Genomic DNA, 23407 nt, shown 5'->3' on the forward strand with positions numbered 1-23407 from the left:
TTCGTCAACCCACACGATAACAGTCCGATACAGAAATAGGGAGTCCGTGCAATTGATTTCATGAAACTTTTTCGAATAAAACATTCTCCGCAATCCGATCCACTAGAAAAAAATACAATATTGCAGCCATAACAACGTTTGCCCAACGCAACAATAAAATTCTATAGCTACCGTATTCGAGATTGTAACATTCGAATAACTATATTTCACGGGTGCTCTGTCTGAACTCGTAAATAAAAAGGAATAAGATAGGAGATATATGAAAAATAAAAGTATTACAGTTTCATAAATACAATTTCGAATCGAAAAGAGAAATGTCCTTTTTTTAGCGGAGAGAGCGGCGGACTTTGATTCTGCTACGACGACGAGGAAGTAAATCTAGGAAATTTGAGAACAATACCTGACAAATTTATAACGACTCTATGTCGAAACGTGTATTGTTGAAAACGGATTAGATTTCACGGGACTGAATGAAACTCGCTCACAAAAGAGAAGAAAATAGACGTACAAAAAACGCAGATCGCACACGCCGGAAGATGATCTTTCTTCGCTGCGAACATAGTAGAACAAGTGACGCGTAATATCGTCCAAAGCAATAATCGAAAAATATAGATTCCAACAGGGTATGTCTACATAACAACAAGAACATTGAATAATATAAATTTGTTTCAGATTCACAAAGATTTTATTCTCTCAATTTAACATGGTCGGAATTCGCAACGATAAAAACTACATACCGCTTAATAAATTAAGGAAATAGTAAATCTAGCTTTGCATATCGTTTTAAAAAATTTCTAAACCATCCGAAAATATATTTTAATTAAACTATAGGCAATCTACATCAAATATTTCAACGCTATTTATATAATATGTACACGTGTTAAATGTAAATATGTTTTATACTCATTAAAGCATAAATGCATCTAACCATAAGTGAAATTATATAAACTGTAAATAATAATATTATTTATAGCAACATTTTAATGAAAGTAGTACCCACTTTAACATATTGTTGACCAGTCACGAATTAACTCGTGTCTGCACTTGCATTAGTTATTTCTATTTTTGAAACGCAGGGCAACGTAGAATATTGCAAAAGTAAAATATTAAAAGTTATATAAAAGATGTGACCAATGATTCGTTTCAATTCATTCTACATAAGTAAAGTATACTGAAGTTTACTTACATCATTTTACTTTCATACTTAATTACAAGATGATAACCCGAGAAATGAGATAGTTCCTGGGTACAATTGTCGGTCAACAATATGTTAAAATTCTTTTAGCACGTACAGTACACTGTCTTTAACATTTCTCGCAGTAATCATACTGTTGAAAGCCCAAAAGATAATTTAATAATAACATCTTTGTCGTGTTAATCCTTTGCACTCCAGAAGTTTTTCACTCGAAGTACTCAACATTTTCCAATGAAATGCGGACGACATTTTCTGAAATTGACTTAACGAGAAATTCTCATAAATTGGGAAACAAAACTATTTTATTTCAATGTTTCGCATATTGAAGTAAAGTTTAATATTAATTATCAAATTGTACAATGTTCCGGCACGGTTTATTTGGTTAAGATACATATCATAAAAAAAAACGGCAGCTCAACGACCTAAACCCCAAGCGCACAGCCACCGGTACCTTTGCAGGTCAGAAGGGACAACGTACCCCCTACCTTCACTACTAGTAATGTGGGCGTAGGTTAAAAAACTATAACTAGCAACACCCCGAGCGTTTTAGCCTTCTGATTTGTCACTAAGGACACCGCCCCATATCAGTATTTTTATATATATAGAGAGACATGGAGGGACAGACAGACAAACATACATCACAAGTTCATTACTAATCACGCTGTACTCACTGGACAACACACACACTGTAACTTTGTATACACATACACATTCCTTTCACTCAATATTAAACAAATACAGTCCATTTTCGAACGAGAAAAGGAGAAGCCTTTTTTCATCACATCTATTTCACACAAGGTTCAATCGGCGTGTGAAAGTGTTACGCCACGCCCACTATTATTGCCTAGACAGCGTACACGAACATACAATTTTACTGTGTCAAATCAATTGGCGACTGAAAAGCGCGTCTGGAGTGCAAAGGATTAGGGCCAAGAATTAAGCGAAGCGATTAAGCCTGAATTATAAAACATCAATATGAGGAAACGACCAGAAAAGAATGAGATAGCTGGTTCATTGCTGATCTTCTTGATGATATCAATGGTGACCCTAATTTTTTGATCAGGGACTGTAAATACTTAAAACAGTTATTGCCAGATATGCTACTACTATTATTTCGCAATATTCAAATTAAATTATTCCTTAAAGTAATGACCATTGGTCATAAATATTTTAATATATTTTTGTAAAGAAGACCTCTTTTCAAAAAGTATTATTTTTTAAAAAACATTGTTTTATTGTTATCATATTTTCCTCGGTAACTAAATCGTTATTTTGAAGTGAGACATTAAAATACCCAAATCAGATAGAATATACTGTATAAGGTTTTCAAGCTAGGTGACACAGTATATAAATGATATTGAATGATATATATGAAATATATGAAATATATGGTATATATGAAATATATATGTATATTTATATATTTTTTTGACGTCGCGGCGTGTTCGTCCACCCGCGATGTATCGCGATTTATTAGTTCCATCTGTCGTTTCAGCTTGGTTCGAGGCGACGTATCCGGCTCCCAGAGCCGCTTCCTAGTGAAGCCAGATTTTATTTCTCATTTAGTCTGGCCGTCGTTTTTTAAAATCCTCGTATTTTCCGTTCCATTTCCATCGCTCGACCCTTTCGCTGACAAAGTCGAAAAATACAATTTGTCGAGTGCACAGAACCGTCTCGTTGTTAAGGAATTATTTCTTTATAGCTGTTTCTTTGTGCACCAGAATCATACCAGCGAGTATATCCAGAAGAAGCTACATTTCCTATAGTGCCGAAAATAAAAGAAATTATTTAAAGAAATGTATGAATTCAGGAGGTACAGCCAGTATATAGAACGACCTCTAGAGAATTCTATCATCTTGAATATCACTTAAGAATCATTATCACTTTCCTTTGATAATATATTTATTTGTGAGGCTTATGCAACAGTGAATAGAAAATATAAAAATATGGTTATTTTAGCGGTATAAAATTGAATGATCATTAACACTAACGGTACCACCACTTTTACTGCCGTCACCAATTAAATAACTGACTATAAAAGAAAGATTAATGTATTACGATGTAATGAACATTAGATAAACATTCTTTTTGTGGAAACAGAAACAAAAGGAAAGACAGAATAGACAAATTGATTAATCAAACAATATAGAAATTGATATAAAATTAAATAAACGAAAGAAACTATAGAATTTTAACCCTGTGCGATCTAATGTCACCGTAATGGCGACTTCGAGCTTTCATATTTGAAATCGAAAACTACAAATAAATCATTTCATTATTCAAATAACGAGACATTGATATGTGGTTTTCTTCTTTTCTAGTATGTAAGACTTCACTGCATTTAAAATTTTTTAAATGCTCGCCCGCAAAGGGTTAAATTCCCTAATGGGTTCCCCGTATAGTTAATAATATTCATAAAGTATATGTTTTAATCCATCGCTAAGTCTTAACTCCTTAGCCTTTGCCCTATGGTTTCTTTCCTAATCGCACAATTCAACAGAGATATTTTATGTTCCAAATTCATTAGAAAAAGAGGACAATTCTACACTTATTCTATGTCTACGATAACTCGGAAGCATTCTAATTAATAATAGAAAAATAATATTCAATTCATCATTAATAGTCATTAATAATAGTCATATATGTAGTATCCAGAATATCCACGTATTTTAGCGTAGTTTAGAATATTTTTAAGAAGTATGAATGTGAGAATAAGTGTGAGAGAGAAAGGACAAGAAAAGGACGATAGAAGAGAAAAGTTGTAACGCTCGGAGGAAAGCGGCCTGCACAATGTCGCAGGCCCAAGGTTGTCAGTTTAGGTTGTAACTGCGAAGGTGTGTGTTTGAGAGTTTGTTGAGAGTGCAGAATGATTGTGGTGGAGGGAAAGATTTTTGAGTGGTGAGTGTCGGAAACAGAGTTTGTAAGGGAGTCGTGTATTGGCCTTCATGACAGCAAGTTGTGTGTCGTTTTAGTTGCGTGTCTTTAGTATATAGTTTTCCTTATTGTTAATAAACATAGTTATTCGTTAGTTTTTTATATTCTCGTCTATATTACTCCATATCCCCATATATTTCACTATACTTTGTTTTGTATCTATCGGCGTTCGAAATCAGAGAAGTCTTTTTTTGCCGTACCCTGTATATGTTTTGTTACACGCTTGTAATTTCAACGGAAAATGGATCGTCCATGTTTCCTAGAGTCCGATCGCCGTTCATCTCCGTTCGTGACCGCTGTAACGGAATAAAAAAATTCACCGTTGCAAGATAGATTGTCATGTCTCGTGAACGTACAGAGTCATCGTTCCATCCATTGGACGCAGTCTTCACCTGCCCCAGCTTGTCCCCAGAGAAATTTCCATGAAATACTGTAGCCGGTCACGTAACGCGAATTGCGACCGGAAGAATTTCCAATTCGCTTCCCTTATGCGGCAGCATTTACTCTCAGATTTCCACTTACTTGCGTCCACTATATCGGGCAGGTTGCTGACAGAATATGATTCAATAATTTCAAAATATCAACAGGGAATAGGATACAAAATGCAGATGAATAGTGGGTGTCGCGTGATAGCGCTATCACTTTCACTAACGTTATGTTCACGTGTCTGCAATCCTTTATCAAGAGATTCACAGAAAGTTTTTCGATTTATACAGAATATATAATATTATCTTAGTTACTTTTAATCATAATTATATTATTATTAATATTAATAATTATATTGACGTGTAATAATTTGATAAGATTGATAAGAAGGTGAACCTCGATGAACGTTAGATCGACCATGCGACGATACACAGACTTATAGAATAACGTGAGGGAACGCCATGGATGTGAGCGAAGTATAAAGAAAACAATCAAAGAATACGCGGGAGCGAACGTGTCTCAGATGATGTTCGTTTGTTCACGGCGTGCTTATTGCCACGGTTTATATGAACGCCTCAACATAATTAATTTATCATTAGCTAGTAGCTACTTCATTAAGTAAATTGAGGTTGTTAAGTGTAGCAACAGGCAGAATCCTGTTATATATTTCAATTGAAAATATTTTTTATTTTATTTGTATCTATGAAATAAATACAAGATAAATATTTTTGTTATAAATAGGCTATTGTTCCGTCAATCACAATTAACCAGTTAACTGTGTTTGACGAGTATACACGCCATCGTAAAGCTTGATATGATACTAATTCATTCAGCGATGAATTCTTTATTTTTTCACATAAACATATAATTCTTCTTCGTTTCGCTTTGATCTTTCATTAAAATATACTCTACGCGCATTCGTTCTGCGTTCGACGAGTACACGCTCCATTTTTCGATTTTATTGCACGCAGAACTAGAGGTTTTTCCAACTAAATTCCACAGTTAACTGATTAAAGTATTTTGATTGGATGTAGTAATTTTGAGGTTTGTATCAGAGGTGCAGTGGGCAGAAACAATAAAATTGTTATAGAAAATAAATAGTACGTTTATTGAGATATGGTTTAAGAATACAAAATCTATTCTACGCGATGGTTCGGCTGTGACAGTGCAGCCAGCGATGGGACACTTAATTTATGGTCCACCATCGGGCCACGTGCTTTAAGCAGTTCTCAAAGAAAACAGTCCCGTGTCGCGCCAGGCGCTCGAACCGAATCTCCTATTACAAATTTGGAGAGATTGCCTCCTAGCACGACATTGGGTAATACACGAGTCATATAATATTGAATACACAAACTCATGGGATTTGTGGACAGTAATTTATATTGAACGAGCGAGAGAATTGTTAAAAATGTACCAATCACGTTCTACAAATATGTACCAATCGCATGTCCGATTACGGTAACGTAATTAACAGGACACGAACACAAGTGTAGATAAATACATCAGTTGCTTTGAATCTGTAGCTGAGAAAAGACGTTCGTGTAATTTTTGTGACGTTTCTCCCGCAATGTTTAAAATAAATTCATATAAAAATCCAAGAACAATAACTGTCACGCAAACACAAAAATAAACTAAATGTTTAACATTCTATAAACTATCTTTTTTTGTACGCAATTGTTCTACTAATTACCACAAATAATAAGAGGATTTGAATAAATTATTGTAGAAAGATTTTGTCAAATTCGATATTCACACATTCAATTGAAAAAAATAGTAAATTCACACCAAAAACTTCAAGGAAATATAAGATAAGAATTAAACATATTATGGGTTGTAAATTTACATGAAAATAAACAAATAATATATTTATGTCTTTAATAATTTTGATCGATAATTGTTAATAACCTAGATTAGTAGATAATGCAATTTTAACTTTAAATAAAACAATTATTTAATCAAAGTGGATTCATGGGGGTAGTAGGCACACTCCTTAATTTTAGACAAAAGAAGATGAACCTCAGATGAAAACGAAAAATAAAAATGATAAACCGAAGTACTTCCTGAAATAAATTTTATTTAATCATCACATTGTTATAACTGAATGCTATTTATTTATCAAATTATACCAAAAGAAGTAAATATTTTAAACAGATAAATTTAATTCGTAACCAGATTAGAGAGCAAGACACAGATAGATGTAAACAAAAGAAAATATTATCGACTATAAAACAAATAATCAATGTTTCAAAATTTGGCGTGAGTGTTGAATATTTCTAACAATAAAAGATCAAATAAAATTGTATTGTCGCAGGACATGTATGTTCGAACTCACACGTTACGTTACATATTTATTGTACATCTTGGATGGAAGAAAATGGCTGACAATTCACGACGTTCCGAACCCGGTAAAACGGCAGGTGGTCCAAAGAAATAGGTGCTCGTTAAGGTTTACGTGCTTCCCGCGCAGTTTACAATTCTTAATCGCGGTCGCGAATCCATTGTGCATTGCACTTCGAAACCCACCCCTTCGGAATGGATAGAGAGCACTGCACGGTGAATTACTCTTTTTACTTCTGAAGTTCAGCGGAACAACGCCTGCAGGAAAACCCGAAGTCGCTTAAAAATAGGATTGCTTTTTAGAATTTTTTTACGGTCACACGGCACCCGTGCAATTTCGAACATTACGAGGCCATTTCGTAACGAAGTACTGAGTTTCCCAAACCCCGTCCCTCCGCCGTACGCGCCCCCTTTTCTTCCGAAATGGCACTCAATGCCCACAAAGGGAGGCGTAAAAATTACATTCCGACACTCTTGTAAACGACCCTTTCCGCTTCTTTTCAAGTGGAGTACTATTAAAATGGCCGGCGAATAGCAATATTTGCAAAAGGAGACAGTTGTGCTGCAAAGTTAACGTGATTACGAAAATCAATGGGTCATATGCATAAAAGAAAGCGTGCATTAGTTTTTACTAGGGATTTTGTAAGTATTAGATTGCACCATAAGTTTGTGTCGTTAATTTTTCTACCATATACACATTGCCAGTCAAAAGTTTGGAACTAGTTAATATGTAACTTCACAAATTAAAAATTGTATATCTTTTAAATATATAAAATAAAGTAAGAAAAATTATGTATCTTTATATTTGACTAATACACGTTTATCCATGTTGCTTCATCATACACAAAAATTCTCCAATAAAAGTTGTTTACAAAAAATGGAAGTTTTTCCTATAATCGATGTATTGGTCCCAAACTTTTGACTGATAGTGTATCTATAAAATAATATTTTATTAAATGTTCCGGCACGGTTTATTTGGTCGAAGCTAACATATCATAAAAAAACGGCAGCTCAACCATCTAAACCCCGAGCGCATATCCATCAGTACCTTCGCAGGTCAGAAGGGACGACGTACCCCCTACCTCCACTACAAGTAATGTGGGCGTAGGTTAAGAAACTATAACTAGCAACACCCCGAGCGTTTTAGCCTTCTGATTTGTCACTAAGGACACCGCCCCATATCAGTATTTTTATATATATAGAGAGACATGGAGGGACAGACAGACAGACATACATCACAAGTTCATTACTAATCACGCTGTACTCACTGGACAACACACACACTGTAACTTTGTATACACATACACATTCCTTTCACTCAATATTAAACAAATACAGTCCACTTTCGAACGAGAAAAGGAGAAGCCTTTTTTCATCACATCTATTTCACACAAGGTTCATTCGGCGTGTGAAAGTGTTACGCCACGTCCCCTAATACTGCCTGGACAGCGTGCACGAACATTAAATATAAAATTCTTATAACTTCACGACCTGACGTTCTCAAATATTTCTACTGATTAAAATGAAGTATAAAGGTTTAGTCACCCAAGTCCTCGTATTATTCTGTAATTACAAAACGTAACGCGAAAAGTACGAACACCCTTGTGGCACAATCTAATAAATACTTGGTTCTATATGCGTAAAGAGTGAAGTATTTACTGAATTTTCTGAAAAATACTTAACCCTTTGTACTCGTATATCATGCTGGAGATGACAATACAAAGTATAGAACGTTGGAAATTGTTTTAAAAATTAACACAGTTTAAACGATTATAAAAATTAAATCTTATAATAATAATAAAGAAAATAACTGTAAAACGTTGAAATCTACTGCTGTAAATTACTTTAATTCATTTCCCTGAAAATAAATACAAGTTTACATCGGACATCATTGAAAATAAATCGAGTGCAAAAGGTTAATACTAACCGTACCGCGAACCGGTCAAATGACCGGGTTTAATATTAAACGCACCGGCACATTTATATATACATATTCCGTAATTGATCAAATAATAATCCATTATAAAATAAAGATAAACAAGAAACACGTGTATTAATCATGTACACTTGTGATTGTCACCACGGTATGTGTGAGAAACAATCGAAAAACACATATATGCTTCCTGAGTCCACAGCAATGAATTTCACAGCACTCAAAGAGTTAAATCAGCGTAATTTTAATAGGTTACCGATTGTTAAACATTTGAAAAGCTGATTAATACGCTTGCGGTAGATAAAGTGTTAATAAACGTTTACTTCTTTTTAGTAAAATCCTCAGTTATTTGTGAACTTTACCCTTTGATCAAACATTTTATTTTCATTACGGTTAACATATCATGTTTGACCTTACCCAAACTACAATTTTTGAGTTACGAAAACAGCTCCAAATGTTTGAACGAACAGTTATTCTACGTTCACAGACAATGAATAAAATTTAAACAATGGAGACTTGTGACGCATCAAAAAACAATCAAGTAGTAAGTAACAAAATATATTCTTCATTCATTCATTGAAATTTTTTATTCGAAACCTGTAAAGCAATCGAATGGGCTACTAAAAAATATTTAATTTGAGCCGGGGAAACCATTGTACTTTTCTTGCGTGACAAACGTTCAATCGTGGCTTTTCTCGATCCGCAAAATTGCCTCGTCAATTATGAAAGAAACAATACAGGTTCGGACAACACGAGAATATTCTATAAGCGTGATCGACCGTTAAATCACACGAGCTCTCACTCGAAATTTCCGAAATATTGAAAAGAAGAACAATTAAATGAGCATGTAGACGAAAAATCTATGTTACGAATTTTTCAAAAGCAGTTTTTTCTAAAAAATGACAGAATGTAATATAAAAATTGTTTGTTCAAAGTTTTATTTCTTAATGATTACTTTAGATGGCACAGATTTTAATCGACATAAAGAATTGAATAATTTACCGATTTGGTAGAAAAATTGATTACCTATCAGCAAAGAGAACAAAGGAACATACGATAATTTTATATTTTTAAAAAGTAATAAATTGCTCTTTAAGTGTTGAATTGTTATTTTCATTCTTCAACCATACATAACTAAACTTAAATTAGAGTTATTCTGAACTAACATCCGACTCGTAGGCTACAAATTAATTCGTATATACAATATGTACATATATATTTTTTTTTCTTGTATTTATTTCAAATAAAGTAACACAGTTTAGTAGATATATTAATATTCTAATTAGAAAACAGAAAATTGTTGAAAATTAACGTTTGCAGTTTTTACAGACGTTAGAGGCGACATCGTGTCAGACTTGTGATGAAAATTCAAACTAACTTTCACAAATCTAAATTTTATTTATTTGTTTTTAAATGTAAATGAAATATTTCTTTTCTATTATCAATCGTTAATGTTCGAAGTGAATGTGGCAAACAGAATAAGTACCAAATTCTTTCTTTTCTAATAAATTATTAAAGTTAAAATACTTTTATTAACCACAGTTATAAAAGAAATCATAGGCTAAGGGATTAATTCAGAAGAAGAGCCTATGTTACATCGTCTGTTCAGTCGCTACAGCGAGAAATAATTTATTTTTCCACTAACCTCCAAAGTTTGTGAAACGTAACATGGGCACTTTTTCCAGACACCTATTCAGTTATTAACTCGACAACGAAGCTGTCAAGGCGAGCTCGCAATTTTACACGATAATTCGATCTTTCCTAGCCGCTATTAAAATACCGATTAAAGCGACCCCGGCTGAGATAAACGATATTTAAACTCGATACTCAGCGCAGCGAAGTTTACGAGTTTCCTCAAGTTGCGCGAAACTATTGGCTTCAGCTGCGTCAAAGGAGTAAGAATCTTAACTTGGCTGAATTCAATTTGTGAAATCGTTTTTCTTTTTCAGATTATTGACGAAATGTAAATTGGCGCGGAGATTGTCTTTTTTAATAACTGTATCCGCTATTATTGCAAAAAGACTGCGGATTTTGTAAACTAGAATTTCTAAAATGTGATAAAAGAGAAATATTGTATTGTATTTGTAAATACATTATTTAATTAAATTGTTACTATTAGGAAATTATTAATCAAATTGTAACACATGTGAGCTTAGTTATAAAATAATTTATACATCAAAAATTTCTGTCGCACTTTATGTACGTTGTATATTAAGAGAAAGTAAAACTAAATATAAAATGAAATTGTATTTATACGAAAGTAAAGATATTTATCAAAATTTCGTATTCATTCGATATATAATGTAAACTCTGATATATTCGATTCTTTAAAAAATCCTATAACTATACATAGTCACACGCTTCCATAAAACAAAACAAATCCTTTTAAAAACGATACACTCTATTCCGTGAAACTGTGTCTTAGCCTGCTTAAGAAATTGCACGATACCGGCGCCACGTAATATCGTAACATTTTCTACTTTAAGGTACAGACTTAAGGAAAAGGATTTTAAAAGAATTTATTTAAATCCTGTATTATATTTAAACTAATCTGGTAAAGCTTGTAATAGCTTTATCCATTATAATAAAAAATAATTTTTGAATCTAGATTTTCAAAGAAATTTTCTCGACTTATCCAATAGTTTCCAAAACTTCAAGAAATAGAAGAAATAGGACAATAATACAAAATTCAGAGTAAACGTTCATTGGTACTTTCTTCTGTGGCACTGTTACTTTTAGAACTTGGTTGTTATAATTAAATCGTCATTGAGGATCTCATGGAATAGTCAATAAGAAAAAGAAAATATTTGAAAAAATATTTGACAAAGAGTAAATGATGTATACCTCACATGAAATATGTATTCAAATGAATAATGTATACTATTTGATTGATTGAAAAATTCGCATTTTATATTATATATTTAATTTATGTGAGAAATGATCAAGTGATTAAAAAAAAAATTGCATATTTCTGTATGTGACAATTTCGCTCGAAGGCCAAAGAGTTTTATTTTTCCCGCATTACATGATAACATCGTTTCAATCCGCTAAAACGACAAACGCGGCGTGCCACGTGAAAGGCAAAATATGTAAAGCAAACAGGTAAAACCAGGAGCTGATCAAAATTCCGAACGTACGCGACATTTCTGCTGCATACACATCGATAGTGAACAATGCAGGTAAAACAAAAATACACCGCTTACATTTCAAGATAAATACCTGCGGATTCGATGAAACAACAGAAATGTTCCAAAAAAAATTGTATATATGCCTTAACCGAGATTTAAAATATCGAATGCAATTATTTAGAAATAAAAATTCGTTGTAGTAATCTTTTCTATTCCGAAATGCAATTCGGTGTATACACATAGAATTCAGTCTCTTCGTATCAAATAAAATAATTAAGATTCAGCTAATTTTGTTTTTAGAAACCTCCATTAATTTTTCCTAAAGTTACCTTAATTACTATTATTCTATTTATTATTCTTGTTTATAGTATATATGAAAAAGAATTGAATAAAGTGTTATGTAAAGTTAATGAAAATGAATAATAAACTCAAAAAGTGTGCTATATACTTGCCTCCATTTAAAGCAACGGCATAAGTTAATCGACCAAATTATCGTAACCTAACTTCCTCAAAAATGAGAAGAGCAGAAAGAGGAAGCAAATGATATAACGATTTAGAGTGTTGTGAATATCCCATTTAATCTTCTGCAATCGGTGTCGCCAATATGGCGGCATGATTTTTTTGTCTGAGTACAGTGTCATTTTAGGATCGAGAGATATCGTAAGTACTTATTATATTGTACTTTACAGTATTTATATTCAACAAAATACATTAACTTCAAAAAATAATCTGTATTTTTTAACCCTTTGACTGCCAAAGAGCGGTATATCCCTTCTTCATGCACATGCGAAAAGTTTCTTTTTGATTTTATTAGTATTAAAGGAAGTCTAACATGTTTTTAATATTGTATAAAAATATTATAAACTTTAGATAAAAACTGATGGAAATATAAATTTCTCTTTATAATTATGCATCTTTATTTAATATTGTCTGGCGTTTCTCGAATATGTATGAAAATTTTGCCTGGCACTCAAAGGGTTAATATCAATATATTTATTATAAATCACCTATAGAAAAAGAACTTTGCAAATATATATATTTGCTCCGACTAGTTGGTACTGTCACCAGAAAAATGTACCAATCATAAAGGGTCAATTTCGTCGAGCAGTGCTTGACACGGGGCACCAGTCAAGGTTTGATTTCTTTCAAATTTGTTCTTTTAATACGATCTTTTATTACGACCGACATTTGGATGCTGTCCAGTATGCAGCAGTCCCTGGCCGCGCTATTCATCGCCTGACTTCCTTCCGCCTTCTTTATTTTCGTCTCGTCACTGTTCTCACGTCGAAGACATTAGCGAAGGTACCAACGGGCCTGGACGAACTTTCCTTACGATCTTTTAATAAAAACGGCCGAGATGTAAATCGCATACTGATTTCGCGTGGATGTTCGCGTGGAAGGAGATTTGTCGTCGGCGTCGTCGAACGATATTGGAATTTTTACGAGAGCGCTGTTAATCGAGAAACGGATCAGCGCCCGGTGCTTCGTCCGTTCGGGCTGGAATTCATTTCGGGGGATTCGTCGCTCTCCCGAGGAACTTTGATTAAATTTTTGTCATGTTTCATGCACGCGAAAATGGCAATTTTTAGCCGCCCGCTTCGTTTTCCTTTTTCTAAATTCTATCGACCGCGGAGTGGATAAGTGGACACACCAATTTAAATTCGTCGCGGTGATTGCACATGTTAGATGACTGTACGTAGTACGAAAGGAAATTGGGAGATCTGTAACGTTTATGGTTCTGAAGGTATGGACAGACCAGAAAATAGAAGTTAATCTTCAGGCGATGGTGTGTGTGGGTCCACCTTGATAGGACTTTTTGTTTCCAAAATTGAATATAGAGTTAGCACAGGCTGACAGGTCTGGTTAGTGTGGATACATCTTCTTAATTTAGAACTACTACTAGTGACATAAACAATGACAAAGAAATACTAAATAGTAATACCAAATTCTAAAAAATTCATATAAATTGTAATGATAACGAGAAAGGCTTTATATTGTTTGCATCAAACTTAGTAGAACCAATGGAAGTAGTAATAGAATTGAAGGTTTGCTGTAAGAAAGAGACAGCACCAATTTTGATACATTGTTTATTAAATATGTAATTTCACTATTAAAAATGTACTTGCATGAAAATAAATCAACCGCAAACAACTTATTATTGATATCGTTAATAAATTATATACATTAATATTATATTTATATTATATAATTATATGTTTTATATTTATTACTATTTATTTATTATTTTTATTGTTTTCGATTATTTCAAAATGGTTTCACACCATAAATTATATTTCATTAAGACATTATGTTGGAAAGCGTGATCGCTACGCCCTCACTTGGGCTGCCAATCGTGTGGCGGAGGACGTTCTGCGTAAAACGTGTACTGCGCGATCCCTGTTGTATATTGTGTTTGCACGTGTGCTTGAGCCGTTCCTGCGACCGGTTATCCTTACATTCACATTGCGCTTACATTAATACATATATTAATAAAACAATCAAACACATTACAACTTTTTACATTGTAATATACTCAATTGTAACAATGAATTTTAACGTTATAATAAAATATATCATTATTTTAAATTTCGTATTTATAGTTGACATTCACCACTTTTTCCTACTTTAGAACAATAAGGAGACAGCTCTAACATTGAAATTGTATTATTGAAACAATAAGAAAGATATGGGTTTCTTGTACAGTGTAAAAGTTTCTTAACACAGATACTACATAGTTGATCCTAAACTTACAACACATTTGAAGTAGTACCTAATTTTTAATTGATCTTTTTTATTTACGTTTTACTTTTTACAAAGAACCTAAAAGTGGTGCTGCCTCGTTCTTGCAGAAAACCCTTAAATTAAGAGTTATTGATACCGATTATACGACAAAAGTATATGTATAAAACGGTCAATGCCGCAGACCCAAATCAATCCTATAAATTCAAACACATTTAATACCAGACCTCACAAATGCGATACAAACGATAGCTCTACACCCAACAGACTCCATATGTGTAAATAATACCACATCTACGTACAAATGAGATCAAATTCAATATGTATTTTCGAATCTGACTCACTTTCAATACTCGGGTTGCTTTCTAGGCGTTTTCCAATACTCGGAACACCTGCAAGTTGTAGGTTTACACATTTAAGAGTTTCGGAAGCAAAATTTCAGTTTATTGTTTCTTTCTGATTCAAATACTTATAACAAGTTTCTCTTTAAAATATCTGATCAAATATTTTTTTATACTACCATTAATATATTTAAATATACCGCCAACATTTCTCAAATTGCGAAATACACGAATTTTCAAATTCATATCAATTTAAGACTTTCTTTTTTAAGTGCACGTAAAATTTTTGAAACTGTCCAATCAAATTCAAGTCTACTATATTTTAATTAAACAAAATTAAATAAAACCCAACATTAGATTAAAGATTAAATTCAATTACCAAAGTTGATTCTTTTTCTAATATCAATTGTTTTAAAGTTGAGTCACCACTACTGTTAATTAAAAAAAGAATTAATATTGTGCAATGATTATTGACGATATCAATGTCATTCCTATCCATGTAATAACGTTTTGCACTTTAAAAGTGCCTTTCAGTTGCCGTGTCATTTGACCCAACGAAATTATAAAATTTAAAATTCAATATTAAATTTTATATAATATTGAATTTTAAATTTTATACAACGTATCTGCACATAGACCATCGAAATAAAGTAGTTATATCCCTTAATTTATGCAAGATATTGCTTTATGTTAGTTGTAAAGAATATCATTGATATTTCGTCAGGAAATAATGGATATTTGTTGAGAAAAATATTCTCTAACACAAAGGATTAATAATCGGTATAATCTTATGAATAGTCATAGTAAATAATTAAAGTATAAAAAAGACAAATTTTCTAAAGTAACATAAAGAAACAAGAGTCAATTAAAAACTGAATCTTCTCGTAAGAATCTTAGTATGTTGAAAATAAACTAACATTTCTAAACCTTTACAAATATTTCTCTACGTTACACTTTATGCACTCGTGTTTCTCATAAATGCACAAAATCCCCTACCTACTCATGAATGTTCAAATGAGTTTTGTATGAATTTGATCGTACATCGGAAGGGTGAAAATGAGTAGCGAGGCAGAAACAGCCACGCAGGAATGGAGAAAGTGATCAAAGCACAACTAAAACTATTCCCTTTCCGTCAACTGTTTTCCGACATTCTAAAAACCAAGTGACTTCGGCAAACATCCGCTCTTCGAAAGGAACACATCATACCCCCCTGACGGGGATCATAAACTATTCAGACCCTTCAGTGTCGCGATGGCAATAGTCGTGAGCCGGTAGCATTTGCAACTCACAGGACGAAACAGTAAATTATTTCTGGACTAAGAACATCAAAGCATCCCACCCCCTTCGGTTGCTCATCCACCATCGTCTCTCCCTTTGAAACAGAAGAGAATGCAGACTACATTCAGGGATTAATGTTAAACATGAATAGGATTATTATGGGATGTAATATACCTGAGACTGATGCAATGTCAAAGCAACTTACTTCCTCTTCGCACGATAATTTCTTTGAAAATTATTGTACAATCTGCGTATGTCTTTATCTTTGTCTTTGTACATGACTCTTAATGAATAATCTTAAATGAACAGAAGAACGGTTTAGGAGGGTAGAGTTTAAGATTAATAGGACTTCTCGGTAGCTAATGTTTCATAGGATTAATATCTTACCTCCCCAGAAATTATGTATAATCGCTGATAACATTGGAGAATAATTGGACATAATTACCAGGGGATTATGTGTAACTCCAACTTTATCATATTGCCTGTAACATTTGTACTTTTAATCAATTCAAATAAGAAATATAGATAATAGGACTTTATTAAAAATGCAAATTTATTATGCAGTAAAGGGTTGCTAGGCAAATAGAAAAGGTTATTATACTGTATTATATATAACAGTATTATAAGTCTGAAGAAACAAAGCACAAACTATTTTCCAAGCATGAAGTTCAGTAAAATATTTTCTAATAAGCAAATGAAGAATCAACTAACCAAAACTTGTAATTATTTAGCTATATGTGGAACGTTCTTAAATCTTTAATTCGGACAATGTTTCGAATAAACTGATTTTCTAGAAACTTAGTTTTGGTTAGCATAATCTAGTCAAATCACAAACACTCGAAACGCAAAATTTACATGAACTTTCCTTAAAACTTAATCCTAAGTAATAATAATTATTTATTCAATCATTTATTTTATTTACAATATGAATATATCGCTATTCAAATGACAATAATGGTATGAATCCTTTAATATGCACAGACTTAATTGATGATGAAATGAAAATATTTAAAATAATACTAATTAGTATTAATTGTTGCACTATTAACATTAAGTACTTAACGTTGAAATGGAATTTCTTGAAAAATAATCATTATTCAATTCTATGAAAATTAACCCATTACCTGCCACAATCTCCATTTGGAGATTGAAAATTTCTGTGTGTACTAATTGGTAACACGTGTTTGTCAAGTGTATCGAACTTGTAAATATTATTTTATACACTTTATAATATATGGTTTTCAGTAAATTTAAAATTGTATGTGTGCTGTTTTGATATTATAAATGTATAAATCTAACATTTATCGGTAAACAATAAAAATGTGCTCTATATAAAACAAATGTACGAAAAGAATGTGGTAAATATAATGTCGAATTGCGCGTAGAATATATGAAAAAATGGCACAAAATGTGACATTTAAAAAATAAAATGTTTCGTTCAGTCGAATTTTTTTTCATTGCATCTGCCACAATTTCCATTTGGGTCTTCTTAAAAAATGTAAAATATTTTAAATACGGCTTATGTTTAATGTATTATTACAACGAGATACAATGTTTCAAGTATAAATGAATGCGTTTTTACAAAAAATTTCAAAAATAAAAGTTTGGTAGTTAATAGCTTAATGTGTTTGTTTGATTACCGGCTAACAATAGATCATTGATGTTTCAGTGTGGCGGTCAGAGCGGTGTCTGGATAGTAACTGTGATCTTACTGTTAATTGGAAGCTGCGTCGACAAAGTTGGTCCGCGACCAGCCGATGGAGAGATTGCACACCTGACATCGCCGAAGGAAAGGTTGGAGACCGTGCGACAGGTTCTTTCCGAGGTGCCTTTGATCGACGGGCACAATGACCTACCCTGGAACATTCGAAACTTCGTCCACAATCAGCTGGCCGAGTTCGATTTCGACAAGGATCTACGACAAGTCGCACCGTGGAGCAAGAGCGCGTGGAGTCAGACTGATCTGGTCAGGCTTCGTCAAGGAATGGTCGGCGGTCAGGTAATATTTTCTTCTCCAAAAATAAATAGGAACTCTAAATGTATTCTATATTCCTTCGTGTTATTTTTTACTCATTTTATACATATCATATGTTTAGTATCTATAGTTCTTTTACTTCTTTATTTCTTATATTTATTTAATCTGTTTAAACTATTATAATTTTAATTTATTAGTTTATTCGTTATTTTATACAATTTTTGCTTTATACTGTATGTATTACTGCTGCTTTCTCATTTTCTTCGGTCTTTATTTTTTTTTAATTTTTCATTTTGTCTTTCTTCTGCTTTTAATTCTCTCCTTCCTATCTTTTTTTGTTTTTACTCCTTGACCTTCCCCTTTGTGTTTCTTAACACGTCTTCTTTTCTATTATATCCTTTTATATAATAAATATAAATCTCTGTTATAATTCTTAATATCCACTAACAATAAATTACACGCTTAGTCTGAACACCTTGCATACAGTTGTCTTATCTAACATACACTTCTTTTTTTATCTCTGTGGCCTTCTCTTTTTCTTTCTTTTCTTTCATCTTTAACTTCTTTTAACTTCTTATGACAACTAAGTACCCAAGTACCCACTTTTGTATTTTCTTCTGCACAATTTGTTATGTTCTTAGGAAAATTTGACGAAATTGTTTCGGACATTCACTCTCTGAATAAATTTACAACAATTTTTACTTTAAAAATAAAAAAGGTATAAGAAAATATTGCAATACTGAAATTTGAAAAATTTTAATTCTTCAGTCACTAACAGAAGTATTAACATTACCCCCAGCTGTAAATTTTTTCTTTTATTCAGTTAAATTACTCATTACTTTATCATAAATTAAATTTGTATATTAAATCATTCATGCCATTATTATTATTTGAATAACTATACGTTCATACTGAAAATAAAATAATGATTGAATAAGTGTTTAACAAAAATAAATAAATTCATGAATAAGAAATAAGAAATTAAATAAAAACTTTAAGTAATATCATAAAAATTATCACACGTTATATGATATCGTACATAACTCGAAATAATGTCAAAATGCGAAACATCGCATGTCCCAAGCAATTTTCTTAACAACACACACGTTTCGTAAGATATGTGCGTGTTTTCAACACAAGGTCGAAAGATTATTTTTTACCCCATGCGTCTATCACTATCCCGAAGGAGATCATCGTTTTCCGAGACACTCTGTATACACATACCTTATCCAACGTTGCACTCACGGCTACCTTAACCGACGGGTTAAGAAAACTTAAAGGAGAAATATTTTCATGGCACGTTCGCACATATTTCACGCGAAAGTTGAGAAATTACGTGGAACGCAGGTAAAGAGCAAAATAACAAGAGTGCTGGGCGAAGCTCGCCTACCAAAAAATTCACTTGGCTTTTTATTTAGCCAACTAGAAGGTACGACGTAATTAATTTGGGACTTCTTCGCAGATGCGCAGAATTTCTTCTCTTCTCTGGGTCATCCTTATATCCGGTGCAAGTGAACATTGGATTTTATTGATACTAAACAAGAAAACACTAACCAATAAAAATGGTACACCCGACTCTCGATTTACGCGATAATTAGTTCCACGTGGATTTGTTTTACGCGAATGAAAATCGAGTAAATAGAGTCTGCCGGTACAAGAAAAAACAAAGTATTGAAACGAAAAGCTGATACAAGTTTAAAAGATACATATTCATTTTACATGGCCAAACAAAAGAAATAATAATAATTACATTTCAGAAAACAAAAGTACATTTTATTCTGTATGTATTCAACGGAAGTCGGTAGTCTTTTCACCGAAATGTAAAATAGTTTCATTTAATGAATTCCTTTTTGTGCGCCCTACAGTGTCGGAAATATTGATAATCAACCCTGAAATGACAATATATACCAATTTCAATAGCAAACAATTTTGTCAAAACCAGAAAATATATTACACATAGGTATAGTTACGTTTAGGTTAAAACACAAAAGCACGGAATTTCAATCACGATTTTTCCAATATCCGTCATGCGATTACAATGCATCCTATATTTACTTGCCAAACGAATCAATTGAAAATATTCTGTGTAGACATAACTGGATGAAAAATATTGTGGAACGCGTACGGGATAAAAATCTTTTATTAAATTATTGTAAAAAATCCAATCTCCCAGTATTATCTGAATATTTTTATTTACTTCTTTTTAGTTTAGACTCGAAATTTAGAATGTCTTTCTTCGTATATTTGACTTTTGAATTTTGTTTAAATAATAATTGTTTTGAAAAAGAAACAGAATATTCATAATGGAATATCTAATACAACCACGTTAATACTAACCAGATCGTGTATATATATATTTTCATATGAAGACTTCATGTATTTACCCTTAAGTAGACGGATAAAGTTTTGCAACGTTTGTAGGCATAAGAAATGAAAAATTTTTGCCTCGATGATCGAGATAATCTATCATTGCTAGCATGTTTAACTCCTTGCCGTATGATTTTTGTCTCAACTATGATCGATACACCTACTTTGTTATCAACAATTTATTGAAAAAAGACAAAAATTCTGGCCATATTCTATGTCTATGTTTGCTCTAAACTATAATAATTGATAACAGAAGAATAACATTCAATTTGTATTCACAAAAATATAGTAATATTTATGTTTGTTAAATTCTATTTAAAATCTTCACCACGAGCCGGGCACCTTATTATAGGACAAGGGCTTAACAATTTTTGGTTTTACTCAAATTATAGTTTCGTCTAACTATATTATATTTTCGTCTAACCATATTAGTACAATAGTTATTCGCAAAGAATATACTTCAGGAATTTATCTCTGCAATATCCAGTAATTGGTAACCCATTTAGTTAAACTGCCAATGGTAAAATTACTCAGTTTCAAGATTTCCGGAAGTCGCCGAAAACGCCGTCACCTTTCTTGTCAACGACGAGAATTTTTTACGAATTAACAAGTTAGTCAGCAACGAGACTCCACGTGCTCAGGAGCACTTCAACTTTACGTTCATTGTACATTAATTCTAGCAACTAAGATTGCCATATATGCAAGCTCCAAGAAATCAACACTTCAATACAGTCCACTGCGTTTCAATAAAAAATCAGTTATTTGGAGTTTACAGACAGCTTAAGTACTAATCAGCTGCTAGCACATGGTCTTCCGCTACGCTGATAATTTCTGTTGCCGTTTCGTTTATTATTCGTCAATGTTAGTTACATAGATTATTTTATAACTTCAATATAATTTTACCCATAAACGTCAACAAAAAGAAACACATATTCTGGGATGAAAGGATTAAGCGGTATCCAACCTGATCAATTCATTTACGGCGTACTGCTACGAAGTACATATAGGCACTATCGGCGGACGTAATTCCGTCGAACCATAGTAATCGCGTCAATGGAGGATATCAAAGATGCCACGAGTCGGCCGGCTTCAATGTATCGATATAACCCCAGTGCCTCCAATGCAACGCACACCTACACGTGCACTGTCGTTTCTTGTTCTGCGCATCGAAGGACACGATAACGCGGTAACGTCAAGCCTCACCACTGTCGAACCTTGATACTTGCCTCTACCACGCTTGCCATTGCTTACCGATGAATCTGGTTTAACAGATTGTACGCTGATTAAATATCAATTACTGAAATCCTGAGCGCCAATAGTAATATTGCTATATATTTTTGAACATCCATCAAACTGAAATTCTTATCAAAACAAACGAGGCAAGCGGCTTTTTTAATTTTATTTTGGATTTGCATATATAAAATGTAGAATAATGAAGGACCAATGGTTAAACAGTAGATTGAAAATCCTGCAATTACGAGGGAGTATCAGTAAATCAATTTGTTCAATTATTTACTCGAAAATGGTTAGTATTTTATTCGAAAATTTTGGAAGAAGAATTTTGAAACGTGTTATTTTGATATGTTTGGTGATTCTAATGTTTGTGATCTAGAAATACCTTAAGTATAATAGAATATATACTTAATAATAATAATTTGGGGAAAGTAGGATAAAATGGAACGTTTTTGTTTTAATCATGATAACAAACTATTCTTTGCGAAGTAAACCTTTTTTTTGAAGTCTTAAGTAGGCCTTGTTTATAAGAAAATAAAACATTTTTTTAATGAGAGTATTTAGTTATGAAGAAAAATACGATTTTCTAAAGATATTGAAATATTCCTTTCGCAAAAATCATATAAAAATAGAAAATCTTTATCTCTACTAAATCAGAATTGCTAGCTGAATATATTTAATTGGAACGAAAGTTACATCGAACGCATCAATTTCAAGCATATTGAATTTTATAAACATTATTTGTTAATACGTATAATACGAATACGTATCCTGATTGTCTATTTTTAAACCCCTAATTTCCAAGGTCTAAATAAACGAACACCATTCTAGGTACAATAGAATAAACTGTACAATAAATCTCCGTAAATCTAGTGTTAATGAATAAAGTTATAGTTGTAGTTCTCTTTAAACAGTTGCCTACGTGTTAAGCACATAGAACTGTAAACAAAGCAAACAAGTAAATCTGTCAGCATTCTTCGCTCGATGAGAACGAAAACACCACTTTCAAAATGAACGGTCCGATATTACAAAAAATAAAGCAGCAACAGGATGACACCGAAAACGTCCTAGTCTTTACGACTAGTAACGGTGTAGCAATCGAGTGGGGCGCACCTAATGAAACGCCACGACGACAAACAGAAGTGAAACTGAAACAGCCACGGAACCGGACCAATATTACGTTCCACAAACACGGGCATGTTTCTGCTCGTTTTCGACCGCAGACTCGTTACCGGTTCCCTGCATTTTCTTCCTGCAACTTGTTTCTTTTTTCCTTTTTGGTATGTACTCCAGTTCACCTTCAGTTCTCCTCTTGTTCACGAATCTTACTTTTCCGCCATGTCTTTTCTTGGCTGGATCTGCCATTATCGCGAAGAGTTGCGCGTCTTTGATGATTCTCCGATGATCATCGCGAGAACTGTGAACAACTAGTTGTATCAATTTATCTTAAATAATTGGAATAAAAATATTTCTAAAACGTTTCTTACTTATTGAAATGTTTTTTCATTAACACTTTGAGAT

The 23407-nt window shown here is 32.7% G+C and overlaps 1 protein-coding gene across 3 annotated transcripts in view; it reads left to right on the plus strand.

The window, feature by feature from the left end:
- Positions 1–23407, plus strand: part of LOC116424348 (dipeptidase 1) — a 258275-nt gene that overhangs the window by 219925 nt on the left and 14943 nt on the right. For all 3 annotated transcript variants that reach the window (XM_031970637.2, XM_076369532.1, XM_031970639.2), the window contains one exon: positions 17981–18310. In XM_031970637.2, coding sequence (XP_031826497.1) covers positions 17981–18310 — 330 coding nt within the window. The remainder of the gene's footprint in view (positions 1–17980; positions 18311–23407) is intronic.

The sequence above is a fragment of the Nomia melanderi genome, chromosome 7, assembly GCF_051020985.1.
Source record: "Nomia melanderi isolate GNS246 chromosome 7, iyNomMela1, whole genome shotgun sequence".
Classification (NCBI taxonomy): Eukaryota; Metazoa; Arthropoda; class Insecta; order Hymenoptera; family Halictidae; genus Nomia; species Nomia melanderi.